This window comes from Anopheles marshallii, chromosome 3 (assembly GCF_943734725.1).
Source record: "Anopheles marshallii chromosome 3, idAnoMarsDA_429_01, whole genome shotgun sequence".
Taxonomy (NCBI): Eukaryota; Metazoa; Arthropoda; class Insecta; order Diptera; family Culicidae; genus Anopheles; species Anopheles marshallii.
Window position 1 is genome coordinate 80423753 of NC_071327.1, and position 14467 is coordinate 80438219.

Here is a 14467-nt window from a genome sequence, read left to right on the forward strand (position 1 = left end):
GATTAGACTTTTCGATTAGACTAGATAATGTTGATTAGACATTATATATTTTAATTTGTGTTTTATTTACTTTCAATCAATTAAAGTACAAAGTTTACTTACATCTCTCAAATACAATTTCATTGTTCCTTGTTTTATTCGTGTGTAGATCGCCAACCAGCCACGACCAGCAGTAGATGCGCACCGCCAGCAAACATCAACACGCGAGCGAACCACCACCGACAGCATCCACCGTGCGGGACCGTCCCGGCGCGACCCGCGAAAACAAGGCCATCGACCCTCACCCGTCACGTCCTGTGTCGTAGTGCGCTCGGAACCGTTCCATCACACCGGATACGATGGGATTGCACAAAAACTACTTCAAAGTTGGACAGAATGCTAGCAATCAGCTGTTCGGTTTGCCACCCGGCCAGAATGGACCGACGCCGCTATCGATGCTCATTTCGCAAGGAGCAAAGTTTAACAGCAGTAAGTATCGGATATCCTCTTTTGCCACATTCTCCGTACAGTTTCTCACAAAAAGAAAAGCGATTCGATTCGAGCGATAACGGTACGTTTAAATGGAGAAACCCTACAACAGCGGGTACGCAAGAAACATTTGATACGCTTCTCGATAGCGCGTGCGCATCGCTATGGAAACAGCGACACGCCACATGGCAAGCGTGCCGAAAAGCGTGGCCCGCCCTGTGCCTTAAACTAATGAGTAAGGAAAATTACGGGCCTTGGTGACGCTTGGCTCTGCCTACGATTCAACGGGTGCGGCAATGCCGTGCTCGGTAGGTTCTATTTTTGAAGAGGCACAGGTCGTCCTCGAGCTTGTCCCTGCCTACTTTGCGGGGATGCTCGAGAGTGATGCGATCTACCTCATAATTAGACATTGAACTGCTATAGACTGACCTGTTAGTGGAGTCCTCTTTTATAGAACTCATATAAATTATAGGAGGAAAAATCGAACTATAATCTCATACGCTTTTCCCAAATCTTTTAGAACAACGAAAGGAAGTGTTATATTGGTTTTTAATGCAACAAATAATGTCTTCTTACCTACGTAATCCGCTAAATGTTGCTTATTTTCCTCATCTAAATGCCAGGCCTATTTAAAAACAAAACCCTTTCAGCACCTATTTATCCAAAGCAAACTAGCTCGTGATGAAGGTGTTATAAAAACCTCACCTTTCCATCCAAAGATTAAGCCCCAGGGAACTCCACAAACAGAGCGCCAGTCGTTGATGGTACACAGTGCAAAATACTCCAACAATAAAAAAACGTTTACTCCACCTGTCGTGATCGACGTGATTAGACATCGGGTAGAACGGTTCGCAACAAAAATCAAGACGTCTCGGCAAGGCGCTTCAATCACGGCTCCTCCACCCGGAGGCTGCGTAATGGTGGCCTGGTACAATTGCGCCCGTAGGAGATGAAGAAAAAACCACAGCTCCCCGTGCAAACGGCAATCAGCGGCAATCATCAAAACCACCTCGATCTCGGAATTGCCTTCACCTGCCCAATGAAACCGTGTCATTACAAACATCAAAAGGGCCCCAACAACGTAGCCAGAGTGTCGTTAACCAGCTGGGGACTTTGTCTCATTCTATCCCTTCGTAGACAATGTTGTTTGCGCATGGATACGTTTCTCCTTTTACCAACAATTAATAATGAGCAGAAGTAGAAGAAAAACACGATCCTCGCAAACTCTGCCGAACACTTCAGGCGTTGAAGTTGGACAAACTCTCCACTCCAATTGACAGCAAACACTTACACCTTCGGAGTGGGAGTATGATGGGATGATACAGCGGTTTTTTTCTTCTTTGCCACCCGCCGAGATACTTCGCACCTGGATAGCAAAAAAGTAATCCCCCCGTTTTTTGGGATCGAAGTGCTTATTGGTTCATGATCAGTTACATGATCATGACTCGCGAGAACGCTAATCAAATCACCATCAAATCAACATATGAGCAACACCGCAGTACGTCGCACTTCCCTTGCGGTTCGTACGATCAGAGATCAGAAAAATTAAATTAACGCTTCTGCCCCTGTTCTTCTGCTCGCTTCGATTGTACGATCAGGTACGAGGAACAGCAAGAGAGAAAGATGGACTACATCCATCTTGTCTGGGAGATGTGTTCCACCAAAAGGCAATGTACGCGTCATCGAGTATCGCACCCGCCGTACCATCAGTGCCACAGCGTTGAACGAATTCTTGTCCGTGCCGGATATTTTGGTAATTTTCCTGCCGTCTCTCTCTCTTCATGCACTCTGTGAGCCTTATTGACTTAGCCGACATACGCTAACAGCAGCTGAAGTACGCACATGAAGACCGTCGAATGACCTTCAGTGAGTCCGCAATCTCTTCTTGCCCGCAGCAAACAGTCAACTATTTACGGGTCCTTCACAGTACGCACAGGATTTTGCTAGCTTTTTTGTTGAAAAAAGCCCCAGACGCTCTACCGCCGAGCCGAGCGTTCTGTTTCAATTTCAGCCATATCTAATTGAGTACTCCATTTCGGTCGATACCGAATGTTTTTGGGGGTCTCGTGCACAAATTACGCCTAATGACGATTGATCATTAATGTTGCTGGTTCGGCAGGCAGAGGTTCGCTGGGGGCTCTCCCTCCAAAATCTACCGCCTATCATCGTTCTGTTCGGGTACGGCTACAAAGTTCATCCGGATGGATGGATGATGAACGTTATGGGCAAATATTTAATCAACAAGCGAACGGACAATCAAAACCCACGGAGGATTTCTTTGTGCTCCGTTGTTTTTTTCCTTCCATCGTTCGATTCATCTACATCTCACGGCAGCTGGCTGGGACGTAAAACTGTCCGTGTTTGGATTGATGCACGTTTAGATCGCCCCTTTATTGACATATCCATATCAGATTCTCACTGTTGTCGTGTGTTTTGACGAAAGCGTTGCCAATCTGTCCACAACTAGGTTCCGACCCATGATTGTTTGTCCGGTGAGTTTGCAGTGTGTAGTGTTGCTAGGGTGAGATGTGCGATTTGCTAAACTGCAAATGATGTCCTATTAATAAAGTTTCAATAGAGGACTTCCTTTAGACTTACTATACTTATCTTTTTTTATTCAAAAACATCGTAATCCAAGCGGGTTTACAGAAATAAAGACTTAGGCTTAGGCAAGAGAAATAAATCAAAAATAAATAAAATGTCAGTGAGAGGGGCAATTTAACACATTTTTGCAAATTGTTTCATGGAAACAAATGTCACTGGCACTGGACGATCATGAAACGTTTGCTTTTGCCTATAAATTTTCGATAAATTATCCCACCGGTGTGGTATTTCGTCATCTTGCTTATTAACAAACCCATTCACACCACAAACGGAATGCAAAAAAAAAACGACATTACCAATGTGCAACTAAGAAAGAAAAGTGAATCGCATAACTGCAGACACTAAATCGTAAACAAACCATTTAAACATACACGACGAGAGGGAAATTCTTAAGCAATAGCATCCCCCTCGCTGGTCACTTCTCACCCGCAACCCCACCCCGTCAATCAACCCTCGCGGATGGTGTGACTCTTTAACCTAAAACTGAAAACCGGTGAGAGCACAAATCGCCCCAATCACACATGACCCCACCAGCAACCCCTCACCAACATCCCCGTGTCGGGGGGGAAGAAAAGCAAACCGGTCAAACCTCCGGCCGGGCCTGTTTAGATCGTAGAAAATGACGCACTCCAACGCCGATACCAGGTCCAGTACGCCGTACGGCACGTTGCCGAACATTCCTTACATAATGGTTACCACCGATCAACACGACCCGGGCATTTGCGAGTGCATTTGCCATTGCACCGAAAGATCGAGGTTTTGCAGACAGTTTTACTATTGCGAAGGATGTCGGGGCATTTGCCGGGCAGGGGGCAGCGGGCAGGGCCGGGTGTACAGTCACGCACGCAAGGGTGCAACAACTGAAGGGACGGCTTAACTTGACACCGTTCAAGGCGAAAGATAGTTGCCCTATAGATTGACCCATATGGCGTCGTTGCTGCTGGTGGTGGTATTGGACGCTTCGAGAGGTGTAAAGTAAACCCACCACTAACCATCCTTCAGAACCACACCGTGAGAGCTACCGATTGCAATCTGCAACGTCGGAGGATAGAAGAAAATTACCAGACCCACGACACCCACGGGAGGTGCGGTTCTCGTACGTATCGATCGCAGCTCGTCGGTAATTTGATCGGCCACCGCAATGACCAGGCAATGCGGCAACTAGCATCGGTGGTAGACACCTCGTACAAGCAAACCCCACATGGACACCCACTGAACTCGATGCTCGAAGATTTCGAGTGTTGCAAGCAATCGGCTGTCGTTCCTGTGGTCGTGAAGGAAAACAGCTGATCGGTCGTTGTTAACTACAAATTTAGTGGCTTTCAGCTGTCGTGCAGAATAATCTGATCTTTCCCAAGAGGTGATCTGTTTAAACTGTGTCATAAATTAGCAAGCCAATAAACTGCTCATAATCTCTAATTCCTTTTTTCCCCCAACCTAAAGTGTGACACAAATTTACACTCTTATATAGGCCAAGGAAAAAGGATTTCACATCACTTTTTCTTCGGCTTGATCTTCGGCTTGTACGCACACTCGTGTCAACAACGGGTTCCGGGCCAAAGTATCAGTAGCTCCATCCGTAACGCATACTGACCAGTCTGTACACATCCCAACCTCGGCTGGCAGCATTTGTTCTTGTTTGATTTGTTTCTTGTCCATTCCTTTGGCGACCTGTTTACCAGCCAGTTTCAGCAAATGTGCAGAAAAAAGAGCTTCGCAAAGAGTTGATTATATAACCGAAATATCCATGCAGCTCGTTATGCTGCCATATCCATTTTTCAATACCTGTTTTAGCCACTATATGGCAGGGTAGGGTGGAAATGGTAGGTCGTGATAGGACACGGCACACTCAAATACTGTGGCGATGATCTTGCGCACCAGAAACCGTCCTGGTTCGCATCCAACCGCACCGCACAGCGACAGTCGGTGCGAGTAATGAGCGATAGCTCTTGAGTGCTGCGAGTCTGCAAGGAACTCGCCCAGCTGCTGTTTACTGTACACATCTGATGTAATTATTATTCAATTAAATCTGTTGCACATCTCGAAAACCAGTGCACCGATATCCTGACCTAACCTAGGCCGATTGATATTAAGGCGGGTTGCAGTACAACGTGTTTGTGCAAGTGAATCGCGCCTGAAACGGGAACTTATTGGAGCTTCGGTCAACCGGAGTGCAACCCGTTGGCAAACACGTGGCCCTTACAAGGCCACCGCACTCACGGCAGCACAGCTTCAGGACCGGGTGGGTGTTGACATGATTATAGGTTTACGGCGATGCGGTGGGATTACAATCGATTAGACGGCAAACCCCTTCCTGGAGGTCAACCTGATGCCGTATGGATTACGGCGAGGAAAAAAAAGCGCACCTAACGGAGATAGTGTTGCTATCTCTCGGCCGGTTGGCAACAGAGGAATGTGGGTGAAATTATACCATACCCGCCTCGGATACCCGTGGCGTATGGATCACACTCAAATAATTGTCCGTTCGGTGACTTCCGCGAGAGCGGACTGAAATCGAAGGACGACACGATATACCCTTTCGTACCTAATCATTATCACACATTGAACTTGAAGGTTGATAACGGGCAGGTCTAGGGTGTATGCTATAATATATGCACAAGGGTTTTGCATAAGCGGCACTAGAAAGGCTTATTTTGTGAGTGGTCATGTTACCCATTCCTCGTTAATTGTTTGTCCATAGGGCAAACTTCAAACTCATTCAGGGACACAAAGGAGTTCTTACATAATGTAACACTGTAACACTTTTTTAAGTGAAAACCTAAACATTTTTACATCCTTAGATTGCATTAAATATGCCATCAATCAAATGACGTTATGAATAATTAAGACGATTAATTATTATTAAATAACTTCCTGTACTAACAAACCCTGTAACCATTGGCAGCATAAATAAAGGAAAGCTATTAAATCCCTTTTCCATCATCATCATCATCATCATCATCACCGGCATAGTACCGAACCAGTTGCTACATTGTCCTTAAAGTGTCTGTGGTTTGTTGGGTTGGGAGATTAAACCACATTCTTCCAATAAGTTTCAACCCTCGATTCAATCCCTTTATTGTCGTGAGAAAACTCAACTTCACCGCACACATGGTCCACATACATGAACTGCATCGCAGTAGTGCAACAAAGGACAATGTGTAGTACGAAGCACTACTCTCCCGTCCTGTGGTTGTTTGCTGATACATAAAGGTCGTATTGAATGACTTCTGCTTGGCTACAACCGCTCAGAGAAGACCATTCAAATCGACCGATAAACCCACAGGGTGCGTTCATTTCGTGGGATGAGGAACTTCTTGCTGTATTTTAATAAAAACTTATAGAAAACTAATGTGACAAATTTGAGCTAAAAAAATGTAATTAATCTGACATTTGAATTCTTCTCCTTCCAGATCGCATTGCGGTAATTATATTTGGAATTGTCACCCTTATTGCCGGTGTTATACTATCGTCCGTACCTTGGCTAAACATATTCATCATGAAGGTAAGCGCAATGTTGCCCACAGTTCATTTCCGAGTGGTAACCATTTTTTTACTATTCCCTATTCCAGAATCTGAGACTATGGAACGGAACGATAAGCTTCCACTATTGGCAGCGTCCGGGCGTGACTAGGCTAACTAAGGTGTACATATTTAATGTTACTAACCCGGAGGGGTTCCTCTCCGGTGAAAAGCCAAAACTAGTTGAAGTAGGACCATTCGTGTATAGGTAAGCGAATCGACTGCCCCCGATAGTGGGATGTCCCCTCTGTATCGCGTACAGCCAATACATTACACGATTGCCACCCATTCGTGCTATTTTTATCCGATCTTGATCCGGGATGGTGCTCACAACTTTCCAAGAATAGTCGAGATGTACACAATCGAACGATCGTATTGTTGACGGTTTCTCATTAACGATCACGTTTGCGTTTCCGGTCTGGATTAAATATTGTTCTGCTCGAACAGAAAAACAATCGTCACGCTGCTGTATCGAGGCGGCCATTGCTGGGTTTTCCCCCGTTCGTACGCTCCCTCGGGAATGAAAATTGCACTTCATTAAAATTAATACACATATCTTACCGTACACGCCGATCGAACTCTTTCCTAATGCGAAAAACTAAGGGAAATTCCCCTCGGGCTGTGTGTAAAGATTTAATCAACCCCGAAGGAATGAAGGTGTGGTAGCGCGTGCACCGGCTTTGATTTGCGTGATAAAACACACACGCACGCACCTGATTGAAGGGTGATTGTGTAATGTATTATGTAAAAAGCATCTAAACAAACACTCGGCTTGCAGTAGTACGTACTGCTCTCGCCGAAATAGACCGTTCTCGGTGCCTAATTGCACTGCGGCAGGTTCGCGTCTCTATCGGAGCGGTCCTCTGTACCCTTGGTGAGTGCGTTTTACGTACGTTCGCACCCGAGTTCAATGGTCAATGTGTCCGTCGGCCACGTTCAAGTACGACTAGTTTTCGCTTCATGCCACCATAACCCGTGTTCTTCCGCACCCTTACGGAAGATCCACCCTATGCCAAGAGGTACCTCGCAATGCCTCAGTGGATTAGTTTATTAGACAAGTAATTGCGTCAACCTAAACGTGGAGCTCAACGCGAGCGAATGAGACAGAGCGGGTGACGGGGGGGGGTACTTAAACCACGGCAGCCGTACCACACCGCAATCAAGATCGTAGCACACGCTGGCGGCTACTTCCAATGACCGATCCAACGCAAGATCACGGTCGTCCGGTCTTGGGTACCGACATCCGTTCATCAGTGCCGCTTTCCGAATGCGCGCTCCCTGCCAATAGATGTCTGTTAATGTTGTGCTTTCGGTTCTCGCTTCTCGCCAGGGAGGATATGGAGAAAGTGAACATCAAGTTTCACGACAACTACACCGTGACGTACCAGCACAAGAAGATTCTGCAGTTCGTTCCTGAGCTTAGTGTAGACAAAAACCTTCGCATTACGACACCAAATATTCCACTGCTGGTAAGTGTGTTGCGGCGTAATGTCTATCCGGTTATAAATATACCACGCTAACTATTACCCTTCCTTAAAACCTAGACCATCTCCACCCAAAGCAAGTACCTCAACTTTATGCTCGCCAAGACCATATCGGTATTACTAACGGCAACCAAATACGAACCGTTCATTTCACTGACGGCCGACGAGCTGGTATTTGGTTACGACGATACGCTCGTCAGTTTGGCCCATAAGTTCTATCCCCGAAAACGACGACCCATGGACAAGATGGGCCTACTGAATGGGGTAAGTCTTTCCTTGAGTTTAGGCACATTTTCCGGCTCCTTCTCAGATTTTCATCCGAAGGCGATGTTCTCTTCAACCCGATCTCTTCATCTTCACACTTGTACAACAACGCAATTGAGCAACATCCAGCATAAGACCATGAGACCATCATCATCATTAGCGAGTCGTGTGCTCCACTGTCGATCGCCGTGTTTACGATCGTAAACGCTAGCAATCGTCAGCAATCGCTTCCATCATCATCCGAGCCTTCATTCCTTCATGACACCATCCGCATTCAACGGTGAACAGGCGCAAAGACAAGTGACACAAGGAAGTCTTTTAGGCACGAGGATCTAACGCAACGAATTGATCCGGATTGCTTTGCTCGTTCTTTGTTTCCATTTCCATGTTTTCTCTCTATGTGTGTTTCGATTCATTGCAGGTAGATCTTTCCATCATTGATCATCATCTCAGCACTCGCTCTCCTCATGCCTTCATTGATCAATCATCTCAACTTAGCTGCACTGCATCTTCATTCATCCAGAGTCCTTTTTTTCATTCAGTACTTCATTTTTCCCATTCTATTGTCTATTTTTTAACCCTTATTTTTCCCTTTCTGAACAAATTTCCCACTTTGCATACTTTCAAAACAACTTTTTCACTGCACACACTACGCTAGTAGTTGGAGGGCGCTCGGCTCAGGACCTTGACTTTTTTCACGCTCACTAACGGCCTAGAACTTCCGCCGACCACTAGCGACCCAAACGAGCTTGGTTCTGTTTTTGCTCTTAAAGCTGCAGATAATGTTCTCAACCACAAATAACCTCCCTCCCCCCCAGGGTGTAACGACGTGGATTAACCGCTATTTGATGTAGCCACTAGGTTTCTGTTTCATTTTTCCGCATTTTTCATTGCGGAATCCATTGTTGAAAGTATTTGAACGATGTTGAGCAGTGTTTCCACCTGCCGAAACTGAATCAAACCGATCACACGGTAGCGAATCAATGGAATAAGAACTTATGATTGTTGTTATCGTTCTTCCCTTTTCTGTTTTGATATGAAGCTCGCATAACTCATGCTGATGTGTGAAATGGAATGTATCATGGGCGAGCTGGTAGCTTGGGGCTGTTAATGTGAAAATTCATTTCCCACTATGCAACACGGTCATGTGAACCTTTCGTTGTGTGCTCTAGAATGTGCTAAATTCGTATGCATTAGTTATTCCGGTGTAACCACGCAAAAAAACGGCTGCTAGATTCATTCCAACGAATTATTTAATCACTTTTTGCTCGGTTACAAATTTCATCCCGATTCATATGGCGGTCGCATCGTGCAAATACAGCTTGAAACGGATCATTTGTGGCAGTAATAATCACCTCTGGTACCTTACGAACGGGGCATTAATCGCATGATACGATGAGAAAACTCAGTTACGATATGCATCAGGCCTGATACGCAGCGAGCGTACGGTGCCGCCGCGGGGTTCGTCGTCTCGGTGTACGCGCACTCACCCGGAGATCATGACCCTGACCAACACTGGATGCAGGAAGACCACCCATCAATTATCGATTACAACATGCGCGGCGTTTAAACGATCGCCCGGCATGCTGACTTTACACTATCGGATAAAAGAGACAGAGAGAGAGAGAGAAAGAGAGAGAGAGAGAGAGAGAGAGAGAGAGAGAGAGCAATCCGTTACTAAGTTACTAAGCATCCCCATTACCTACGTTTCGATTATCGTTCTCCATCTTGCGGATGAATTTCACCCTAGTGGCAATATTGTCTTTACTAAGTAGCGAATAACATGCCAACAATAAGCGGAGAACGATTTCTCGGGCCAAACCGTCACAGTGGCATTGAACCCTTGCCTTCCTGCCTGTCAGAGGCGTTGTGGCGAATTTCCTACGGCTGTTCCGGATCGTTGGATTAGAGTCGGTGGTTCTTAACTCTCGACACTTGATGCTCGGTGCTTGATGAAGCATTAGAAAAAGCGCATTAACGTTCGACAATGCCACCGATGTCTTAAAGTTGAAGCGCTACTCCAACTGTCATCCATTTGACAGGTTTATTGCAGTCCTTCACATTTGCCAAGAATTCCATCGATAGCACAAATGGTTAATCTATCTTAATGAAATTCATGATAAACATAACAGTGCACCTTATATTGGACGAGCTGTTTGTTAACGTTATTACGAATCACATTTTCCAGCTTGCCAACATGTAAACAAATTATTTAATTAAACACTTAATGCGCTATGATTAACTTCATTATGCAAAGCCCCGAACTCCACCGTATCATCTCTCGGTAGACCATAAACCAAAAATGGTAATACCCCACAGTGTAAGAGCACCGTAAATTACGCCGAATCGCATCATCAAAAGCAAATTAGTCGATTCGCAACATGGCCGGTCTCTGGCGGGGCTAAGGATACAGCAGCACAGCGCATGAAAGCGAAACCCAATTTTCCCTCATCCAAGGTTGCACAGGACAGCCTTATTAATTCGTTCCAGATGAGATTTCTTTCATCCTTACCCACCCATCCCAACCCGCGGGTACAGCCCTGCGGGAAAAGCGATTCCGATGATCCGATGAAGCGTATCAAAAGCAGCGGCAGACCTGTCTGCCGCCTGGGAGCCTTTTCGCGTGGCTTCGATTTTTGCATCTTTGAAGTTGGCTCGGCTCGGCATGGTGGAGGTGACGGTGTGGAGTGAACCACTTCATTGTATGTAAACAAATGATTATTATAGGCAGGCAGGTGACTCGCCATTCCCACATCCCTCCTGCGCGTCCCGCTCATTCGCTCTCGCGCCCCGACTAATATGCTGATGAAGTGGGCGATAAAATAACTTACCGCGTAATGCCTCGGGAGTTACTGAATCATCGTTAACGGGCGCACAACACGCCGGGTGCCATTTTAAGTGTCCACTGGGAGAATTGTATCGTGACGCTTTTTTTTATAGCGATATCTCACTGCCCCATTCACCAGGAGTGCTCCCGGAACGTCAGGAAAATGGAGTACATCAGCGGTCTCCGTTCCTTTGTGTTGCTGTGATATGAGCAGGAAGTGTGCTGCGGCACGTCGGCACATCGGAGTAATTTATTGGAAATTTAGACGCACGAATGTAAATGATACAATCGAGTAAAACGTCGTCCAACACGACACGGTGGTGCGAAATTTAAATAAAATAGAGCCAGAGAGAAAGAGTGCAACGGTCACGTACCGGATGGGTAGTTAGTGCTTAACAATGTCTACAACCCGGTTAAGCTATTAGAAGCTGATTAGAAGCTACCGTGTTGCATTTTTACTACGTTCCCCCAATGCTATTGGGTGCGCAGGCTATCGATTACATCACACGATCATATTTCATCGATCTCGGGCACGTGGGAAACAACTCCAACACCCGGCGCAATGCATTCTTGTAACTGCAACGAAGTTTTTTTTCGGTTTGTTTTTGTTCATTTCCCTGTTACGAGAATAAAACGCGACCGAGAGAACATTCTATTCGCTGATCGCTATCGAACAGGGGGGTTTGAGCTGTCAGCAGGGCTGTGCCACTGTTGGATCGATCACGCTCACATTACGCTATCGGGTGGCACAAAACTTTCCATCTGCTTGTTCGCCTAGCGGTGCTAAGAAAGCGACGGTGTGGCGATGTGGAAGAAACATCATTTCCCGCACGCATCTTATCATGGCGCGTATTGATAACGAGCGGGATATCAGCGGATCTTCAAATAACGGAGCATGAATACACGAGAACGAGAGCTTCCACAATGTTCGGTACGATTGCATAAGAGGATCGTGTTTTTCTAACTCAAATTACTTACAAATGTGTGTGCACATTCTACGTACACGCGTCACACGACGCGGTGAGATAATACTGACCAGGTTGGGCGTGCTTTCCCGTATGAATTATCGTGCCGCCGTGGAAACGTATCGAAAAGGAATTTTCCACTCAATTGCCACGCCTGATCGTGCGGATGATGACGCCGAGCATGAGGGTTGGAGGGTGGACTATCAGGAAGAGATGTTATTTAACCGGAAAGAATCGATTCTTTGCTGACTTTCATAACCTTATTGCACGATTCAGGAAGTACTTAGGCGTAGTTTGCAAATTGAACAAACTTCTCGAAGTTTTAGTGTAGGTCTCTTTTATTTTAAACATTCCTTGATATACTCTTTTGTAAATCCTTTGTTTTTCCTAATCAAACAAACTTTCGTTTATTAACTTGGTTTTTCTATAAATTTTAACATTGTTTTCAATTTTCCCTTCTGGTTTCGTTTATTAACAACGGTTTTCCTTTATTATTAGTTTTGTTTTATCCTTAAATATTTTCTCTTTGAACTATCCCGTATCGTTCATATCATTTTCGAATATCTTGCTTCATTTTCATGCTTTCATATATACACTTTCATATGTTAGGTTTTACATTTTGCTTTTATTTTTATTACTTCTTTTCTATTTTCCATTGTCATTGTTTTTTTTTTTGTTCATTACACTTTTATCACTCATCTATTTTATAATTTCATTCTTTTTATCATTTTTTTTTCTCATGCTCGTTTTATGTGTCACCATGCTGCGACACACACCTACCAACACGAATCTCTTGCTGAACAAATCCAAACAATCCGTCCCCTTTTTCTACTTTTCGTTTCTGATTTTTTTATTGTGCTTTTGGGCAAACCACCTACCTACCGTCTATCGTCAACCAATTATCGTCTATCCGTGCAGAGAAACGGAACGCTTACGGAGTACGCAACGATGCACACGGGCCATACGGGTATGGAGAAGTTTGGATACTTCGACAAGCTGAACGGGCTGGACCATCTTCCGCACTGGGAAAATGAACCGTGCCGCAGCATACAGGCGTCAGAGGGAAGCTTCTTTCCGCCGCGTGACAGCACGCAGAAGGATGTGGTGTACATCTACGACAAGGATCTCTGCCGTACGCTACCGCTGGTTTATCGGAAACCGGTCGAAAAGGATGGTAAGTTTTGTAGGCGAAGTTGACCAGACAACAACTGGTGCGAAATGTGTTGTGTACGATACGGTGCGCTGTCTATCCGCAGGTATATCTGCCGATCTGTACACACTTTCCGAGGATGCCTATGGACCACCGAACAAGAACAACAGCTGCTTTGACCATTCCAACTACCAGAAATACTACGGACTGCAGAACATTAGTCCATGCCAGTATGGTAAGTGATTTGATTCTTACACCACTCGATCCACTCGATTCAATGCGATAGTCATCCCACTTCTTCCAGGTGCCCCAGTTTACATTTCGAACCCGCACTTCTTACGGTCCGATCCACAGCTTCTAGACGCTGTTGAAGGTCTTCAGCCCAATACCGAACAGCACGAAACGTACTTCAAAATACAACCCGTAAGTTTACCAAACCCATTAGCAACCAATGTGCTCAGCAATTTATATCCGGTTCGCACTCTTTCAAATGCACAGAAACTGGGCGTCCCGCTGGAGGGTCAGGTACGGGTGCAGCTCAATATGCTAGTCGAGAAAGCTCCGCACGTGATGGCAACCAAAGACTTCCGAGATTTCGTATTTCCCATCATGTGGCTCGAAGAGGTAAGCGTTGGAGCGTTATGAAGAATCCATTCGCCAACGCCCAAAGTTATGTGAACTGCACTACAAAGTTACATTGTTTACGCTTCTGCAGGGTGTCAGCGAACTAACGCCTCCAATTCGGCGGTGGATCTACCTGGCGACGGTATTCGCGCCAACTGCCCTGCCCATCCTATCGTACGGCATGATCCTAACCGGTGCCTTCGCGATGATCTACGTCTTCGTCCGGGCGTACAAGAACTTCGTCTTCACGGACGATCCTACCACGGAGCTACTCGATATGGGTCGGCGATCGCTCCGAAGAGGTAGCCATCTGATCAGCAACGGGCAGCATCGGATACTGCACCGAGATAGCTACATCCTGCTAAAGGCCAACGGTGAAACCACCATCGCCGCCCCAACCGAGCAGGAGACCGGCACGGCAACGGAAAGTAATAGCAGCAGCAGTAACAATAACAATCATCTGCTTCACAACCACAACCTGCTGCATAGTCATCACCATCATCTGTACATTCAACCGAAGGACCAAAGTCTGCTATCGGAGGAGGACTCACCTGCCTAG

At 45.8% G+C, this 14467-nt stretch overlaps 1 protein-coding gene and 1 non-coding gene across 2 annotated transcripts; both read left to right on the plus strand.

Annotated features, from left to right (window-relative positions):
• The first annotated feature begins 338 nt into the window (after positions 1-338).
• Positions 339-14467, plus strand: LOC128716333 (lysosome membrane protein 2). Its single transcript, XM_053811253.1, has 10 exons — positions 339-468; positions 6486-6577; positions 6645-6802; positions 7925-8063; positions 8139-8342; positions 13053-13308; positions 13391-13519; positions 13589-13707; positions 13783-13908; positions 14000-14467. The coding sequence occupies exons 1-10, from the start codon at positions 339-341 to the stop codon at positions 14465-14467; spliced, it is 1821 nt and encodes a 606-aa protein (XP_053667228.1).
• Positions 687-866, plus strand: LOC128716557 (U12 minor spliceosomal RNA). Its single transcript, XR_008410041.1, has one exon. It is a non-coding gene; the product is annotated as a U12 minor spliceosomal RNA (small nuclear RNA).